At 35.8% G+C, this 20,136-nt stretch overlaps 2 protein-coding genes across 4 annotated transcripts; both read left to right on the forward strand.

Moving 5' to 3' along the window:
• The first annotated feature begins 2,014 nt into the window (after positions 1–2,014).
• LOC135688703 (protein O-mannosyl-transferase TMTC2) lies at positions 2,015–12,883 on the forward strand. Of its 3 annotated transcripts, none has more exons than XM_089113558.1 (16): positions 2,015–2,123; positions 4,323–4,630; positions 5,334–5,611; positions 5,769–6,853; positions 7,253–7,281; positions 7,598–7,712; positions 8,026–8,111; positions 8,735–8,796; positions 9,230–9,296; positions 9,416–9,471; positions 9,680–9,758; positions 9,931–10,052; positions 10,550–10,631; positions 10,755–10,869; positions 11,211–11,274; positions 11,761–12,883. In XM_089113558.1, the coding sequence occupies exons 2-16, from the start codon at positions 4,492–4,494 to the stop codon at positions 11,935–11,937; spliced, it is 2,556 nt and encodes an 851-aa protein (XP_088969684.1). In that variant the 5' UTR covers positions 2,015–2,123; positions 4,323–4,491; the 3' UTR covers positions 11,938–12,883. The 3 variants fall into 3 exon arrangements, with proteins under 3 accessions (XP_088969684.1, XP_065061745.2, XP_065061829.2); XM_065205673.2 differs by lacking the exon at positions 2,015–2,123 and adding an exon at positions 2,146–2,756; XM_065205757.2 differs by lacking the exons at positions 2,015–2,123; positions 5,334–5,611 and having other exon boundaries at positions 4,492–4,630.
• Positions 12,884–14,125: 1,242 nt separating this feature from the next.
• LOC135688281 (eukaryotic translation initiation factor 4E-binding protein 1) lies at positions 14,126–18,176 on the forward strand. The gene is made up of 3 exons (XM_065205099.2): positions 14,126–14,434; positions 15,555–15,779; positions 16,846–18,176. Exons 1-3 carry the CDS (start codon positions 14,287–14,289, stop codon positions 16,872–16,874), a joined length of 402 nt encoding a protein of 133 aa, XP_065061171.1. The 5' UTR covers positions 14,126–14,286; the 3' UTR covers positions 16,875–18,176.
• Positions 18,177–20,136: the final 1,960 nt, after the last annotated feature.

A 20,136-nucleotide genomic window follows, 5' to 3' on the forward strand; every position in this document is an offset into this window, starting at 1 on the left:
TATGAGCTTTCTCTTTCATTCTAACGATGTGTTCTGAGAAAGACCCGTTCGATTTTAACATTACACCTAAATATTTATATGAGACACATTCGTTAACTTCTTTATCGCCAATCTTCCAAGTTTTATTTTTTGTAGATTTAGCACGGGATTTCTGTTTTTGAATTATCATGACTCTAGTTTTGTCCATGTTCACGTCCATTTTTAGAGATTTTGAAAATTTGTCTAATGCATTCAATTGAGACTGAAGGTCTTTTCTATCTTTGAAACCACCCGTATACCAAAAGCAGTGGATAACCAGAATTTTTTCTAAGCAGTACGAATTGGCGAATTCTGTGTTATAATCGACCTTTAAAGGTTTTTGTATGGAAAATGAAAAGATAGGGACAAGTATAGCACTTTCTGAGCTTTTCTCGCCTAATTATTCTATGACTGAGTTCTCAAAAGGTTTGTCCGCCCCTGATTACGCAGTTTGAACAAAGGAATGCGAAGGCTAGTTTATGCTAAATTAAGTTGTTAAATTATTCTGAAAGGCCAAACACCGTATTTTTGTCCATGAATCTGACACCAACTTCCATTGCACATTTCACTGTCCATCCACCTACCTTTCTCCATCGATTTTCCCGAATAGGAGCAACTCCGAATAGCATGTTTCTTCAAACCCTTAACAAAATCTCATGTTTCCTCAGATGCTTTTAACTTCATTTATCTAGTGACCAGAGACTGCTTTTCATAAGACTTTACTAGATGTTTATAGTGACTGGGCCTCGTTTGTGATGAATAATTTCGTTTCAGAGACATCCCTTTGCTGTTCAATGATAAAGAAGCGCTTCTATATCATTGCTGGTTTTTTCTAGCGCTTGAAAAAGAGGATTAGGAATATTTTGATTCGTGTATTTGCACACCGGCGTCATTCAAATCTTTGGGTTTACTACCATTATCATTTGAATTGGAATCTCGAAACATTGCAATTCAAGTATTAATATGTTGTTATTTTCAAACCTTCAGACAAAGAACAACATTTCGTTGGTCTTATTCCTTATCTATAATTAATTAAAAGCAGTTGTAAAGTTTCCTTAATAATCGTTTCTTTTTTCTTTTATTTGCATGTCAGTTGTGATTTTTTTGTTTTCCGTGACTTTGTGTGAATGGACACACAATTTTTCTTGTGGCAATTTTGGTATTTTCTTTCGTTACTTTTATGCGGTTACTTTTATCTTTCCCATGATTTGTTTTTTAAATTGTTGTGACCTAAAGAGTTCTTTCTCCCCTAAAAATTTTGTGATTTGTTCGGGGATGTTTTGTGCGTTGTTCGAGGAAGATTTACCTATCAAATATTTTTGAGTTGCCCTTTAGTTTGAGAATTGTATGGCATACGTCAACCACGTTTAATAAAAAAATATTTCGCTAGTTAATGCTTTTCATAGCATAATTACGTTTGAATAAGATGCAGCACAGATCGCTTGACCACAAGAAATGACTCTGAAATGAAATGTTCATGTTTGACAGAGCCTGCGTTCTTGGTCTGCTTACCTTACTTTATTATGGCATCAAAGTAGCAGATGGGCAGAGGCTTAGTTCTTTTAATCTTGACTTTGATCTTTTTTGAAACGATAATGACAGTCTTATGGCCAATAATCCGCTTCTATAACATAATGCAATGTCGTAAATTTTTTACACTTATCAATTCTAAACAGATTATTTGATGAAGTAATTTGAACTTAAAAGTTCTGAACCTTTTATCCTTTCTTAACCTCTCGTCAACAAGCAAGCTGGTTATGGAAATAATATTTTTAGAGGTTTACCTAACTTTCCCAAAAACATTTTTTGCTGAATCCGTATCCTTTGGGTGAAGGAGAATGGTATTCTTGAAGTAGAAATTTTTCTCTCGTAGAACCTTTAAAAATTGTTTCAAAACATACTTACTCTTTCCGTCTCACAGAATATAAAACGTCAGAACATTGAACGAAAACTTAAAAACTTGACGTTGTTGACGTCATAGTTTGTGTTATGGAATCGAGGCTGATCAGTACTTTTCCTTTTTTCCATCTTGCAACGTGACCTCACTTAATGTTTTCCTGGGTGTTTCCATTATGAGGGAAGTGAATCAAAAAGCCAATATTCAGGTATTGATATGCGTTTTATTGTTTTCCAGTTAAGGACAAACGATGTTCACACCATGTTTTCGCTTGTGGAACAATAGGCTATCGATAATAGTCAATGGTAGTTTAGGCCGAGGGTTTTGTTAAAAATAATTGGTTTATTGATATTATTTGTAAATTTCTCTCCGGAATTTGTTTGCAAGCGGGAGAGTGGCACTGGTATACAAGCCTTCCAATAGGTAGTTTTGAATTAGCTGGGCTTTGTGTTTCTCAATGGGCTTCAGGGTACCTGTAAAGAAGTATGTCTTATTGTGTTACGATTGTCTGAAGGTTTTAGCGTTGATACGCCTGTCGCCCATTGTTTGCGTTTAGAATTAATTTGTTAAGTCAATAAAGCTGATCCAAGCATTTAAAGTCACACCATTTTGACACTCATCGACGGCTTTATGAAGAAACGCAGGAAACAAATTAAACTGTTTTGAGCGGAAGACGATCACTTAGAAAATGGAGGAGTTTCCAACTGTTTAACGATACCAAGTCTACGAAGGGGGAAATGATTGCCAACAAAAAGATTATAATCTGTTACTTTATCGTACCCTTTGTTGGACTAGTATCATATTTCAATGCAATTAAAGCCGGATTTGCTTATGACGACAAGTAAGTTTGATTTTCATTTTAGATGATGTTTATTTTCGATTAATTTGTTTCATCTATGCTCATTTCTCTTTGTTAGGCATGATAAAAGCTTATAGTCCGTTTACTGCCAAACTGATAACCCCAGGACATGTACCCATCAATTTGTGTAAAATTGTAATTGAAGCAAAATTTTCTCTATTGAAACTATTTGAAGGCTTCTGGTTATGATTTCTCTGGAAATTATTTGCTTTTTGTGTAGGTTAAAAAGGTTATAAAACACTATCAACAAACCATGACCCTTCATCGTCTTATTTCTGATCCGTATCAAGATGTAGTAGACAGAATACTGACAGTAGATTTAAATTGTTTGTTGAAGGTTTTCTTCTTATCATAAGACTTGAACTTCCTCAACATTGTCTACATAAATGATAAAGCAAGTAAATTGAACTGAATCATGAATTGCACAAATGTAAGGAATATCTTTGAAACAGTCATTAATCTGCTCAAATGGCAGACAGATGTTTAGCAGCTAATTCCTACTTAGACACAGGAGTTTCCCACATTGTTATTTTTCTCAGAAGGACCACACTTAGACAGTGGAGAGAGCACCTTTCCAACAAATTTAGGCATAGGTTGATGTATGGGAAAAGAAGTTTCAGAGCTAGAATATTGTTTCAGAATCTTTACACCTGAGTGGGGGGTTTTGTGTGGCTAAAAACGAAAGGGGGGCTAAAACTGAATACAAAGAGAGGCTTGACTGGTCGTTCATTTCTTAATTATTTGGCAAATTTGTCAAAAAGTACGGGCTATAGCCCCAGCCCCTTTCTCCACAGTGCCTGGCTATTGCTAAATGAATCCAACTTGCCCCCCTGGCAATGAAACCTATGGTTATGCCTGAGGGCACAGTATCAAGTGCTGTAGATTTCTTCCATTGTCTATTGACAAGTATTCCCACCAACCTACCAGACTCTTTTCCACGATTATCAAGCTATGTATTGTCAGAGGATCACTTGATGTCTATAAGAATGATTTTTGGCAGTCTTAGGCTAACTGAAGTGTAGCACAAAGGCAGAGTGTTTGCAAGCTGTTGCGATTGTAGAATGTATGTGCTCAATTTTGTCAGCAGAGTTAATGTGGAACAAACATTTTGTTAAACAGGACCATATGAGTGCCAACTAGACCCTGCTACTTCCATTTGAATTTTTAACATTAAATATATGGCTCTTATTCTGGCTCAGGTGCAAAAATAGACAAGAATAAATTGCTAGGGATGTCAGAGCTTTTTTCTCTAGATAAATTGGCAAACTTTTTCGGTAGTTTTTCCATCATTATCTTTGGCGCCACAAGCTAACTCTAATTCTGCAAAAAAGTGAAAACCCCCCAGCATCCCAGCCCCCAGCCCCCCGTTCTGGTGTGCCTGGTTGCCTGCAAAATTTTCAGAAAGTAGGCTTCCAGATTTAAATCCATATTCTCATCTAGGACAACATTAAGCAAATGGAAGTGAGTGCAAAAAGTACAAATGTATTTTGCTATCAACACTTGTGCCTTGCCAAGTCTAGCTCTTAATATGTGATGCTTTAATTCCAGTCGAGCAATCATCAGCAATGCAGATATCCTTCAAAGTACGCCATGGGTCAATATTTGGCACAACGACTTTTGGGGAACACCATTATCACATTCAGGGAGCCACAAGTCATACAGGCCACTGACAGTGATATCCTTCAGACTGAATTACTTTGCAGGAAAGCTGAATCCAATGGGGTACCACCTTATAAATGTTTTGATACACAGTGTCAATTCATTGTTATTCTTTGTGCTCGCAACTTCATTGTTTAAGAATACTGGTCAGTGCCTTGTTGGAAGTTTGCTATTTGCTGTTCACCCCATACATACTGGTATGTCAAGGCTCTGTTTGAAATTATTTTTGAATTTTAGCTATCAGTATAGCCAATTACAGAATCATTCATTTGGTGGGAAAAGTATTGAAATCGGTAAAAATAGAGAGTTTGACACTCTGAAAAATATTAATTAAAGATCCATTCAAATAATGCCCTGAAATTACTTAAGAATTAGGAGCATGAAACCCACTCCGATGAAATAAAATCTGATTTGTACTTTGGGAAATAAGAATCTCCCATAAATTAACAAGTTTGATTTGCTCATGTGCAGAAAAACCAGGACTTATTCAGAAACTGCCCATAGAAACTTTTTAAGTGATTGGCTTTTGGACCCAAGGCCGGACAGGGACAAATTTTCTATAGATATTGATTCCATATGCTGGGCCCTTAACAGAGGGTTAAAAAATGTATGGAGCTTATATCTGATATTCTTCAGCTTGTCAAATTCTCTATGTTTCCAATTTTCTTGTTTTTATCACAAAATGAACAAGTATGATGTTTTGCATCCCTGCTTAAGTTATTTATAGTTGTCAGAGGGTGGATTTTTCTGTGACCAAAGTTTCCAACTATTGTAAACAGGAAAAGTACCATCAGTACTTAAATAACTGTTATAAATTGCTATGTATGTTTTTACTGTAGCTTTCACTCTTTTGACAAGCCTTACTTTCTCATGGTGTTTAATTTGATAATTCTATTCTAGAGGCAGTCACTGGAGTTGTTGGTCGTGCAGATGTGCTATCTTGCATGTTTTTCCTTGTTTCTATAATTTCATACCAAAAGGGGACAAGCAACATCACAAACAAACATAGAAATGGCTGTCCCACCCAGTGGGGGTTTGTCTTTGCTTCAGTTTTGTCGAGTATAGCTGCAATGCTTTGCAAAGAAACAGGGCTAACAGCACTGGCAGTGTGTCTTATCTATGACATCATATTCCATGCCAAACCTCAGCTGGACAGGTTAAAAGATTCTGTCATAAGAGTATGTAGCGTTTTATGGTTCACCTTTGTGTTCCTCTTTTGAGTAGACTGCTCTCTAGATAGCGTCATTTGTATTATGAGTTGAAAGACAATGGCTAGGTGTTTGCTGAAGTCAGTTTAAGTCTATAGTTAAAGTCTACTTTTCTTGTTTTTTTTAGGCCAGTAGCCGAGGATGTTTCATCAGAATTCTTATCCTGCTTTTCACTGCGTTCCTTGCTTTGTCTTGGCGTTTACAGATCATGGACTTAAGGACACCAAATTTTCATAATTCAGACAATCCTACTGCCAATCACGAAGAATTTAAAGTTCGTGTATTGACATTTATATACCTCCCAGTACTGAACTTTTATTTGCTGTTGTTTCCATGGCAGTTGAGCTTTGATTGGTCAATGGATGCTGTGCCACTTATAATATCATTCTATGACAAAAGGAACATAGAGAGCATTTTGTTTTATTCTGCATTGGGGGCACTGACATACAGATTTGTTGGAAGTATGTCTAGTTGTTCTACGTTTCGTTTGAAAAGCTTAACATGTGCAATAGATTCTCCATCTGCCAATGAAATCAAATGGGCAAAGGAAACAAATTTGAAGCAAGCAAAACCCTGCTCTTTCACGTCAATGATAAACTTGAAGTTTAATTGTATGTATGGAAGTGACTCTGATTTGATATCAGAAAATTCTGGAAGCGTTTTTCAAAAGAACTCCAGCAAAAACCATTCTTACCCGATTTTATTTGATCATTCTCACTCTAAAAAGACATCTACAGCTCCGAATAATAATTGCTCAAATAATGAATTTAACAAAGGCTCATCGGCAGACTTGGCATTCAATAGAAGAATGACCAAAACTGACTGTAAAAGAACTAGAGGAGCTGCAGAATTTTGTTCTGCTAAAGTGAATGAAGATGCCAGCCTTCTAAACCCGCAGCCTCACGATATTGATGAACAGTGCTCCAATCATGGTTTTGACGTTGCAATTTTTTCTATTGGAATTACAGTAATTTCGTTTTTGCCTGCATCAAACCTTTTTTTCTACGTCGGGTTTGTTATTGCAGAAAGAGTTCTATACATACCAAGCATTGGGTTTTGTCTATTGTTTTCTGTTGGATTTGGACATGTTCTGGGTGCATCTTTGAAATTTAGACCATTTTTGAAGGGTGTGGTGCTTTGTTTTCTTTGCCTGCTAATGTTACGAACAATACTCAGGAATGAAGATTGGAGAGACGAAGAGGCTTTATACAGGTTTGTTTTTCAACTTTTATTCGCTTTCTTGTTGAATTTTATCTTCTTATTGTTTTGTTGGAATCTCCTTTTCTATATTTGCCTTACTTTCTGAATCACTTTTGTATCACGTTTTAAGGTCTAAAGACTTGCTTTGGTGAATAACCAGAAGTATATTCATGTAGAAAAAATTGAAAAAAGGGTAGCCGACATGGGCAAGTGTCGATATATTGGATTGCTTGTGAGTCGATGGTCATTGCATAGCTGCCTACTCAGTTGTTGATGGTGAACAAGTTATAGTTGTTCTACCCTCGACTCTCTTTGAACTCAATAAGATAAATGTCTCTGTAGATTTCGTACATTGTATGATAACTTCCATGCTGGTTGCTCTCAATCTTTGACTCAATGATCATTTTCCAGGTCTGGTTTACACATCAATCCTGCGAAAGGTAAATGACTGCTTTATCTTTTGATTTATTTTTGTATAGATTTGTTTCATGAAGTTGAATGGTTGGATTAAGTACCAATATAACACTAAGAGAATTTTATGCTTTTTGACCACAGTCCAGATGCTTGTTCACTTGACATTTCTTCGACTTTGCAACCTCGTATATTAAGCTGCTTCGTAACAAGAATCACGATTTCAAACAAAGCTGTTTTCCAGAATCCTGCTAATGATAAAAGTTGTATCGATATACTTATCATATGTGATCGATTAAGATCTATTACTATTGAAGTTGTAAGTGATCATCTTCTTTCATACAGCTTGGAGTAACTTGGGTATCATACTTTCAAACAAAGGGAGATTTAAAGCTGCGGAGGAGGCTTACCGTAATGCGCTGGCCGCCAGACCCAATATGGCAGATACGCACTACAACTTGTGAGTGAATCTTTATGTTCAATGGATTTCAGTTTTATTCATTGTAACTCTAGTGGCAGTTGAAACTTCCTTTACCGTTCCTTAATTTTAGAATTCTACAGACAGCTCTTGAATTGTCGATAGTCATGCAAATGTTTGTTACTTTTATTTTTATAGAGATCAATTTGTAGACAGCAGTTTTTTCATAAACTTGCAATTTCAAGAGGCATATTTCGTTTCATTATATGGGATCTTCTAAGCATGTATATTCTGTGTTGGCTATGATTTTTTTGTTTCCAAATCTTTCGTTAACAAAATTTATATCTTGCTTCAGGGGAATATTGCTCCAAAATATGAGGCGGTATGATGAATCGATTAGATCTTACAAAAATGCGATCGTGTTCAGGCCAAGTCTTGCCTGTAAGTATTGTCTCTTCACGTACTGTCTCGTTAAGGTTACAATGATTAATCAAAATCAGATACTTCCCTTCCATAGAAGAAACGGCACTCTTGGCGAGATTGGAAATCGACCATGGAATGCCTGTTACTAGATTTCACTTAAGTTATTCGTCACATTCTATGCCCGAATTTGCTGCCCATGTCCAACTCAAATTGAATTTTTATTCGATTCAGTGATCTTTGACTGTTTAATTTGGCTACCTTGAAACAATATCCTTGTATCTTATCGCAATAGTTTGCAAAACGTCTTTTGAGCATGATAACAGGGGCAGCACCAACTATAGTTTTGGAGCATGGATCCAGCCAGCCCTTTTCAACTAAATACATTGTTGGTAAATTATATCTTAATTCTTCCTACTCTTTTCACCCTCCACTTTGAAGCTCAAGGCGTCACCCCTGATCAAGGTGATTTCGTTGGAACCCCTTCTTAGCTTTGTAATAACGAGCGTTCAGACAGCCATTTTCAAAGAGAATCTGAAGCAAAAGATTTTCTTCCTTGTTTCTGATCTTATTATTGAAGTATTTTTCATTTGCTATGTTTGTGGTAGTCGCTATCTATTTCGTATTTGTTTCAACGTTTCTAGCCGCCCATTTGAATCTTGGCTTGGTTTTTGATGAGATTGGCCTTAAACAACAGGCCCTTGAGGTAAGTTATTGTTGTTTTTTTGTTAATTATGACTTTAAAATGTATGAAGTATTCCGTAGCAATCGAATGCCACCGTCAGCTATTACTTGATAGGCTCGGACAGTGAGTTAGTTTATCCAGTCAACAGCCTGTTGTTTCATTTCTCTTCAACATCGTGACTTTGTTTAATAATCTTTGAAAGTATGTTTTCAAGTATGGTTGATAGTATCAAAGTGTGGTTATTTATACATTGTTGAAATGCTAACCTTCAGATAAAGCTTACTGAAATAGATAAAAAGGTTGAGTAGATAAAATATGATAAATGAATTAATCACGTAACTGATTTTGCTGTGAATGATTGACTGAGCCATTGAATGATTGACTGAGGAAGGGCGTGAAAATTTGCTTTTAACTTGATGTGGCTAGTTTTTTCTTTTGATGTTTCCATCTATAGATTCTGGAGAACGCAAAAAATCTCAGCGACCATGGTTTGAAAAATCCAAAAGCCCATCAGCATTCACGTAAGTGTAATTTTACCTGTCATTGTCATATTCTTAAAGAAGGAAAATAATTCCTCTACTTTGGCGTTTTAAGGTCAACCAATTGTCATTTAGACTGTCTTTCTGCCTTTTCTTTCTAGTGACGTCAATCAAATACAATATCGGCAAGATTCTGTTTGACCTGGGAAAACACAAGGTAGCCCTTGAAAATTTTAAGATCTATCTGCATTTATTTGCTCTACTTCAGGCAATTACTCGACCTGTTTTATTTTAAGATAAAAGCTTCAAGATGAGAATGAATTAACTGATTTAGTGAAACTTCGTGTACGTTACGTAATTTTACGAAACATTTTGTAATTTTAAACTGATAATAACCACTGTCTTGCAACTGCTCTATTCCAAAGGAATCAATCAGAGTGTTTCATGAAGCCATCGATGATATGCCTGACTCTTTTGCCCCGCACAGCTTGTACAATATGCTAGGTTGGTTTTTTTGCTTTCGTTCATACCTGTAACTCAATGGCTTATTGTAGGAACTGTCGATATGTTAGACAAATATTCAAAAATACACATCTTATTCGGTTGAGATCTTCATGATGATGATTTTCTTCAATACAGTGTTTTGTTTTTGAAGTGATGTCATTTTTACTTCCAGGACAGTCCTATTCATTTCTTGGTAATAATGAAAGAGCAGAAGAGTGGTATTTGAAATCGCTGCGTGTCAATGAAACGCACGTACCTGCCCATTTGACATACGCACGGCACTTGGCCTTGACTGTAAGTTGTGCAGTAAGGGACTGTTCAACTATTATTGCCTGATAAACAAAAAAAGAACAAGTAAAATCTACGTTTCCAGCTGTTTAAATAGCCATCCTTGCTTTGTGTCTGTAATTTTAACGATTAGTATTTTGACGGATAAAAAATAATTCTGAGATATTTTGTAAAATATGCAAAAGCGTTCTGGCTCTTCATTACTGTCATGACATCGGGGTACTCCGAGGTGGACAGCAAAATTGTTCTCTGGATTTGCAATTTTCTTAACCTTAAATATTTTGATATTTTATCAACAGATTAGTTATCACCTGATTCAAAATGTAAACATATCTATCACTTGCAAGAAGTTTAAATGTTAGGTAAGCAATGATTGGTAAAGTATTGGAAAAAGAAAATTGAAGGGATTAAATTATTAGGACTGTTATATATTCAGAAGGACAATTGTTATCGTAATCCTGTTGATTTTATTACATTTGTGTGACTTCGGTTTTTAATTGTAGGGAAATGCTAGAGCAGCCGAGCAGTGGTACTCGAAGGCATTGCAGCTGTCACCGGACAATTCAGATGCACATTATCATTTTGGTAACGTTTTTACTAATTCAGCTTACGTACTACAATACTGTCACTACAATTCTTATCGTTTTGTATTGAAATTTTCATATTTACCTCTTCAATTCTGACATCCCCTTTATATTTATGTTGTAGCTGAGTTTCTATTAAAAAGTGGTCGGAAAGTGGAAGGGTTTGCAAAACTTGATAGAGCAGTGGAACTCAAACCTGACCAAGAAGACCTATTGTCTTTTGCAGCTACTAGTTTCAGGTAGCAGTTTTACTTTCCCTCTTCCTATTAAATACTCGGTTTATGTATAACAATGTTTAAAGTTAGTTGTTTCCCCTGCTGTTGGTACCCGATGGAGGCTGTAGGATACACACGGGAAAGTAGGTTGGAACGGCTGGTTGGCTGTTAACGGGATGGGGGGTTTTAAGTTTGGTTTCTGAGAATTGAATGAAGAAAATATTAGAAAGTGATTAGAAAGGATTTGATTATTATTGATTTTGCTTTTGTCATCATTTTTTATCATCATGAAATACCTGCAATTAGTAACTGGGTAGAGATATTCTGAATGAGAACATGATTAAGTTGTTGTTTTTAACTTTCAGAGAGGCGGGCGTATACGACAAAGCAGAGCTTTTTTACAGAAAGGCAATTCTGGTAAACCCAAAGGTGATTTCACTAAGTGTCCCTAATAAATGTCCAAGGTTGATTTTTGGTTGTTTTATGTTCAGAACGGTCGTGTGCCCGAAAGGGCAGCTTTGAGTTTACCTGGCTGCAGAGTATAATTATAAAAAATCTTCGGAGTACAGTATTATGTATTAATTCAAGGAGTGCAACGCTAGATAGCTACTATGTAAACCCATTTTTGAACCGTTCGGAATATACGAAACTCTATAATGTCTGTGGTTTTTGGAGCAGTATCGTGCATACAGTTGTCTTACGTTTTGGAACCTGTGATTTCAGTTCTTAGAAAGAAAGATCTGTTATTTCAGACATGCATTACTTGTTTTATCTGATTTCCTTGCCCCAAAGTTTCTTGTCATCTCAGACGCGATCGGTAAAGGCAATTAAGAATTTCTTTCGATTCATTCATCCACATTATAGCGGTTATTTAAACAAAGATCTTGTGTGAAGTTTGCGCTATTCAACTTTTAGAACCCTGTTCACCACATGAACCTTGGGGCATTGCTTCACCTGACAGGACGGCTTGATGAGGCTGAAGTGAGTTATTTAGAAGCGGACAGATTAAATCCCAACGATGCATTGACACTGACAAATTTGAGGAAGCTGAGGGCAATGAAAGCGCGTTCTTCTTCCAAGCCTCACGTTTAGCATTAATGTTTTTAACAGTGTGAACTTTTCAACAGCATATTCACCATTCTTCCCATATACAAAACATTCATAGTACTCAACAATGCATGATAATGGAACAGGGGTTACCCCTCTGATTCCCTCTAATGCCTTCTGATACTTTTCCACATGATCAATCCGATTTTCTTTGTCATGTCATTTTTTATTCTTGGTATCAGTTCGTTCTTTTTCGTAGCCTAGAACTAAGGACTGTTTTGAAATTTTTCAAATGGCAGGCACTTCAGCATCTGTGGGCAGCTAGCTGTATCATAGAGTAGGCTTTCAGTGTTACGAAAAATAGAAAAGGCTCAGTTGCTTTTGAATATAAATGCACCGAATCTTTTTTCTTGTAACTGGTCCCAGAAAACATTGGGATATTAAGTTATTGAAATGAAAGAGTAATACAGTGATTACTAACTTTGGTAGATCTAAATATTGCTGTTTCATATTTAAGAGGGTTTGTTTTTGAATATCATACTTTCATTTCTAGTACTCTGGAATCATGTCTTAACTTTTAAACGTATTTTGATTGGATTAAATATATTTATGCTGTTTATTGTGTCTTGAATTAAACGATAGTTACATAATTATGTTTCCAAGTGTCCCCTTGTTTAATCGTTTTAGGCTTTTTCTACCTCATTGTGAATTATGGCTGTTGTCTTTGCATTCACTATATAATAACTATGCTGTATTTAAATGCAATTCATTGTGAAAAAGTTTCATTTATTTATTTTAGTTTTAGATTTAATTTTAGATCTAGTTCTAGAGTTCGTTGTACGACATTTTAACTATTGTGAAATACTGATAACGTGTTTTAGTTGTCAAGGTCTTCTAGGTTGTCACTTGGCAAACACTCGTACGTATTCTGTAAGTTTTATTTGAATCTGCTCGTGTGGGTTTTGCGAGGCATAAAGAATCTACAAGTTAATTTCTTCTAAGTTTGCATAGAAAAGCAATGCTTCAATTGCAAATATATGGTAATGAACTAGCCTGGTTGTTTTTCGTCAATATTGCTTACGTAATGACGACCTGGATAAATAAGCATATTCGCTGAACTAGATCAATAAAATACTGGGATTCAACGCCCAGCTGAATAAATGAACAAAAAAGAATGATTTTACACAATGGTTATTGGGTTGTACTCCAGGGATTATATGGCTGCAGACCGCTCTAGTATGCTTGAATACGTTAAATTTCGCAAAAATCAATCACTATGCCTTATTTGGCTGGTCCGGAAATTTATGCAACGGTCTAATTTTCTTCGATTTTCACTTCGCTAATTTCATCATTCTTACATATTGTGTTCAACGCTTTATTTTAAGAAGAATCGTTATCAGGCTTTTAGAGGGCACAGTGTTCCGAAACAGGTATCAAGCTTTTCACCCTTCAAAAGATCTTTTCTAGTTTTATCTGATTCAAGCAATTCAGATTTGGTTAAATATTTACTTCAAATCAAAAGCTGTTGGAATTATGGAGCAGTGTGAACAGATATAGATCCAGATAAGAATAAACGGTTCTGAAAACAAAGCGTGACAGAATGTCGATGAAGTTTATGGGCCTTCACTCTGGTTGTAATGAAATATCCGTGTATTGCACGGCAATTGCTGACAGAGGAGTCGAGTTTTATGGAAATAAAGACCAAATGAAAATTGTATCTGAGAAGAATGAAGTTGCCCCCGTTCTCTCAAGGAGGGGCTGGGTTGATTTACATAAAGGGTCATTTACTCGCAACCCTTTTCTCTTGCTGAGAGTATTGTTCAATTTGTATTCTTTATTCTAAAGCAACTTTAATTATCACTCACTTGAGATCCACTTTTTAAATTGACTTCTACAATGTTTGCAACAAAGAATTAAAAAAGATTCCACCCTAAAAGAAAGTAGCAGAGTAACAAAAGCGAAATATAGCTTAGCTAACTAATTCTTACAACTTCTCCCACGATGTGACCCAGTCCTAGTTGGTTATCAACCGGTAGTCTTATAAAAATTTGGTCTATTTGTTTTCTTGTTTAGAATTCAATGCTCTCCACCTCAGCTGTGTGCTTCAATGATTGCATCAGATCTGAAACAGGAACTCCCTTCCCCGGGCCACCAATTGAGCATGCGCATTGATTTAACCGGATGTGAATACATAAATCTTGCTTACTACGCATGTGCAGATCATGCCTCGTGACAATGTTTTCGTCGCTTTCTTGCTGGTGAAGGACCAAGATAACGTGGAAGGGAAAGCATAGTTGTAGAAATCTGCCATTTTATGCACAGACAGAACACTTTAACGTCCTTTAATTTTCTCGCATATCGTTCTCTTTCGGTATTCTGTCATTTGCAACCACGATGAACAGCCTGGACAACGGTAATGACCAGAGAGAGCCGATCTCGCGAGGCATACCGATGAGGAGAGTCATTGTACAAGACCCTTCTCATATGCCATCACATTACTCCGAAACTCCCGGAGGAACTTTATTTTCAACTACACCGGGAGGTAAGAATGGTGCAGCGTTTGTAAAGTGAATTATTTTGAAGAAATTAACTATAGTCATGTTACCTTGTGCATCAGAAAAGATGAATCGTTCGCTTTAACAGAGCAAGGTAATTCAGCTTCCTAGGCCATTCCATCCGCAAGAGGTTATTTGATCGCGAAAACCCTATCAACGCACACGATTTTCGCTAGAGAGTTCATTTCTTATTTTCCAAGATTACTTATTATGCGAGAGATTCTTAGTTCAAGGCAGGTTTTCAACGTAAATTGAGCTCTCCGGCAGCTCAAATGTAATGTTTACATTCGTTATGGAGCCAGGGTTTGGGGCGAGAATCGCAGGTCGAACCATTTGCAGCATATCTTTGTCTCCGCTTGCACGCGCCACTTGAGAATGTTTACAATACCAGCTGCAGCTTCTACTTTGTATCGCGTCAAGTAACGTGTATCGTAGTTCACAGGATATCAACTGGTTAATCTCCAAAATAAATCACGAAAAAAGTGGCCTATATTTATCGCAGTAGTTCTGGTATAAGAAATCAATCGAAAGTGAAAGTGCCCAAATGTTCAAGCCTTGTGCTGAATAAATTATTAGGTACTGTTTGCTACAAAAGTGAAAAATTTAAGCAAGATATGAGCTCTTTTTCAATTTTTTACTGCACATTTTGCTAACGGATAAGTACCTACATGTTGCAGCCCAGTCTGTTGAATATAGCTGTTTTGATAAGATCTCTCACAAACATCTCATTTTGCCAATTAACTGTCATGGGCTTTGAATTTTTGCATTAAAGAGCAATGGTAAATTTAAACTTTGTTTCATGTATATATCTTACTTTGAAAACTGGTTTCAGACTTCATTACAGAAACAGACCTCATACAGAAAAATAATCAATTTGCTTGTAGACTCTTTTGCTTAGCTTGGAGAAACCTCTCAGTAGTTTAGTGAGGTTGCTTTGCTCAAACAAGTACCAGTCTGTAAGATACCCAATACCTTTGGATGGATGTTTTGTTTACTACGTTTTTTTGTTTTCTGTGTCATCACAAGTTTCTTTTGTCCTCCTTTTTCAAAAATATAAAGGAGCTTTGTTGTATTGTGACCATTGACATAATATTGCCATATTTGCAGGAACAAGAATTATCTATGAAAGGAAGTTTCTGCTTGATTTAAAAAATTCACCTCTTTCAAAAACTCCAACTAAGTTACCTGTTATACCTGGTGTGACATTGGATGACAGTGGAAAAATAATCGAGGAAGACGAAGAAGCAAATGAAAATGAGAAAAACAAAGTCAATAAACAAATGCCAGTTCCAATGGAAGAGCAAAATGGAGCTGACCAAAAGAAGGGGCATGGTAAGTTTTAGCTTAAAACTTGCTAAGTTTGAGGTGGTTGCACAATTGATCAGAATGCTTGAGAAACCTTTAATGGTTACGGGATGCTCTAAATCTTTGAATTGGCTCCCCCTCGAAAAAGTCTCCTCCCTCGAATAAGCCCTCACCCTGGAACTGCAAATTGTCAATAAGCCTTTCTCGAATAAGCCCCCACTTCTACTGTAAATTGAGGTTGCCTTTGGTGGTTTTTTGAATAACCACAAAATTTTATACTTTTGATAATAATTAATTAAATGTTCACAAAGAAATTCCTTTTAGAATATATGAGATCTTTTATTAATGTCTTCTTAATTTCTACTATGATTTTACAAGCCCCCCCCCCTTGAATTACCCCCATCCAAAAACATCAAAATAAATAAGCCCCCAGGGGGCTAATTTGAGGAGGATGTAGAATATCGGGAAAACAAGTGTGGGATGATGAGATGAAGGTACTCTATTGTGTACCCTTTGAAGCTCGGAACTTTTGGATTTCTGGATGAATTTGTGGATGATATTGTACGGTATACATTTCATTAATGATGGAAAATCTTCCTATGTAAATACTCAAGCAATTCGATTGTTACATTGATTGTGTAAATACTTTGAGTTGCTTAGAATACTTATTTCAAAATGAGTGAGGCCATCAAAATATGTTCAGATCTTTGGTTAGGGTGGTTAGAAATATGACGATTGTGTTGCAGAATGCATGAATACTAATTTTGCAAGAGCTGATAATGATTGGTGAAAAGGTGTTTTACACCTTGAGTAAGAACACATTTGTATTATTTGATTTGTAATGTTTGGCTTGGTAGCTGATTGTGAAAATAATTTTCATGTCTTATTTTAATGTTTTGGCAAGAGTGTACTGATCAAAATAGATCACAAATAAATGCTACCGTGTTTCTTGTAGAGATGTGATACATAAATTTTGCACAATCAAATTTATAATGACTTTCCACTTTTGATATTATTGATCTACTTTCTGTTTGTGGAAAAATTGATTCATTCATGAAAGTATGCATAAGTTTTTCCATATTTCTTATTTCAGATGATATACAGTTTGACATGGATATATGAGTAAATCTCAGAAGAGCAACACAAAAACCAATAAAAAGCTGTCATGAAGTTGAACTGAATTACTTAAAAGAGTATGCCACCCATTAGTTATTGTCACCTATCTATCTGTATGTGTTTTGGTTTGGTAAAAACATGTTAGGGGGGAGGGGGAGGATTTGTTCACTTTGAGCTGGGAAATAAGCAATGTAGCTTAGACTACTGTTTCAAGACAATCCTTACTTTATGCTCTGAAATACAGCTTAGACTTTGGTGAGACTTTTGCCAAAAATACAAACATTGTTTTTTATCATGACAGTTTCATTGATACTTGGCTACCATCCTTTAGTTCCAAGCAATTTTTCAAAGTTCCAAGCAAGAAATTTTAGTTCCAAGCAAAGAAAAAAACCTACCTATTCAACAATATCAAGAAAATTTGCTCCCAGCTTCTGAAACCTCTTGAAATATAAGGCAAATTAAAAAAGCTTAAGTTTTGAAAAGTTTGTGTGAAAATGGTTTAATCAAAAGTAAATTCAAGCTTTGATTGTAGGTTTTCAATCCTGTTTCAATTCTTAATAAATAAAGCTAGTGTAAATTGAATTTAGTGGATATTTTATGTACATACATTTAGCAAATGTTGGGCCACTATAACCAGTTAAATGAAATCACTGAAATTGCGACCAGAAGCCATTCTAGTTGCTGCATATGGCATTGGGACAATCAGTTTCACTGTGAAAGTTTTATGCTATCCTGTCACAAGCTTGAATGAAAAAGTTTAGTAATAGCAAAAATTTCAAGCTATATGTTACATATCTCACCTTTTTTAATTTGACAAATCATTTCAGATGAGTAAGATTGCATGGCAATTAAAGCAGAAAACCCTGTGAAATCAGGTATTTCATCAGAACTGTATGACAGGTAATCTATACATGTTTAAGCTCTTTAAAGGTGGTCAGTAAATGTCTGGGAAATTTTGATACGATGCTTAACGGTTTTTGAGGGTGATTCAATGCACCAATTAATGCTCTTTTGGTTTATCTGTAAGGGAAAAAGCAAAAGTCAGCCAAAGTTTCTGAACTATTTCATGTGACCAATAGGTTCCAAATTTATAATTTGTAATTTTATCACCCTAAACGTGATATTTTTCAGGTTAACTTCTGTAGAAGTTCTTCAAACAATTGAAACCTCTTTTTGTATTGCATATGATCTCAGAGGATTAGTTTGCTTGTGATTGAAGACTATATTGCAAGTCATCTTTTAAATGTAAAATACAAATCCATTTATATTATGGTTCTTTTCTTTCTCCTATAAAAAGCTTTCACTTAACCGTTTGTTTGTCTGTTTCTGTGTTTGAACGTTTCCTTGATTTTAACTAGAGGTATTAGTTATGAAAAATGGGGCTAGCATCACGTTGTATGACTGTTGTCCTGAATGAATCACAAATGTTGAGGGTGATAATTAAAAACATTATTTCAAACAATATAATGTCGGATGAACAAAAATTGCGAGGCCTTTATAATCGGTAGTCTAATCAAGTGAAATTTTTCTCATTTCAGGCTCCATTCGGGCAATTCTATCTACAAATTAATCGAGAAAAATCCTTACCAAGTCCCCTAAACTTAAAATTATATAATTCTCAAAGTCTCTAACTTGTAGGGCAATAAAATTAAGATTGCGTGATAATTTATTTAACAATTGCGTGCTTCAAAGTGTTATGTATATATATACCAATATCAGTTATATAAGGCTTATTGAAATGCTGTTTTGAGAAGTAGTTTACTCGTTTACAAACTGTTCTGTGGTTGTTTCTGGTTACAGGCTCCAAAATTATATCAGCCCTTGCATTGAATTTGCTGCGTGCTTCTTTACTGTACGACATACAACTTGTTTCTCTTTTGATCTTGCAATCTTCTCATGCACATCAGATGAATACTGGAAATATTTCTTTACTCAGTTCCAGTTCTGTTTTGGTTCAGTTCAATTCAGCTCAGTTCAATTCAGTTCCAATTCTGTTCTGTTTTGTTCAGTTCAGTGCAGTATAGTTAGGTTCAGTTCAATTCAGTTCCAGTTCAGTTCTGATTAGTTCCAGTTCAGTTCCAATTCTGATCACCTCTTCTAGAAAATGGACTATTTGTAATGAATATTAAGGAAAAGGCACAGCTGTTTAATGATTATTTTATACTGCAGTGCACGACCATTCACATAGGTAGTGGATTTCCACATGACATACCAGTGCTTATTGCTCTTATAAATGACTTTTCTATTTCTGATGAAAAAATATTGAACATAAAAAAATATAAGGTCATTAAACCCTAATAAATCACATGGTTCGGATGAAATATCTGTAAGAATGACAAAGTTAAGCGATGCTGCATTAATTACTCCCCTTTAGATAATATTTACAAACTGTCTGAAGGGGGCTGTATTCCCTGAAATATGGAAATATGCAAATGTAATACCAATCCACAAGAAAAATGAGAAAAAAGTGAATGGAAACAATCGCCCGATTTTTCTTCTCCCAATTTTTGGGAAAATTCTTGAAAAACTCGTGTATGACTATCTGCACTCACACTTTGATTCTCATGGGTTACTGAATCCAAATAAATCAGGTTTTCGTCCCGGTGACTCAACAGTCAACCAGTTAATCTCAATAACACATACAATCTTTAAAGCATTTGACTGTAAGCCCCCTCTCAACGTTCTCTCCGTGTATCTTGATATTTCCAAAGCATTTTATAGGTATGGCATGAAGGTCTAATTTACAAACTAAAACGATATGGTGTTTCAGGACAACTTCTATCTCTTATCTAAAGCTTCCTTAAAGATCGAAAACGGCGAACTTTTTTGAATGGACAGAGCTCGAATTCGGGAGATATTTCGGCAGGTGTATCACAGGGCTCAATTCTGGGTCCTCTGTTTTTCCTTATTTTATAAACGATCTTACTGCAAATTTGAAGTGCAATGTCAAGCTTTTTTGCAGACGATACATCACTCTTTACGGTAGTTCAAGACTCTACTACAGCTGCCAATGACTTGAATCATGACCTGGAGTTGATAAAACAATGGGCCAACTCAGTCAGAATACGTTTTTACCAAGTCTTATAGAAAGGATAGTGCCTGTGTAGTATTCTGCTGCTCTAGATATTACTGGCACATGGAGGGGAACTTTGCGACAAAAATTTTATATACGGAGCTTGACTGGGAATCAGTAAGTTCCCATAGGTGAAGCAGACATCTTACTTTGTTTTAGAAGATTGTAAATAGTTTCTCCCCTAGTTATATGACG

This window comes from Rhopilema esculentum, chromosome 17 (assembly GCF_057945365.1).
Source record: "Rhopilema esculentum isolate cy_ngs chromosome 17, ASM5794536v1, whole genome shotgun sequence".
Taxonomy (NCBI): Eukaryota; Metazoa; Cnidaria; class Scyphozoa; order Rhizostomeae; family Rhizostomatidae; genus Rhopilema; species Rhopilema esculentum.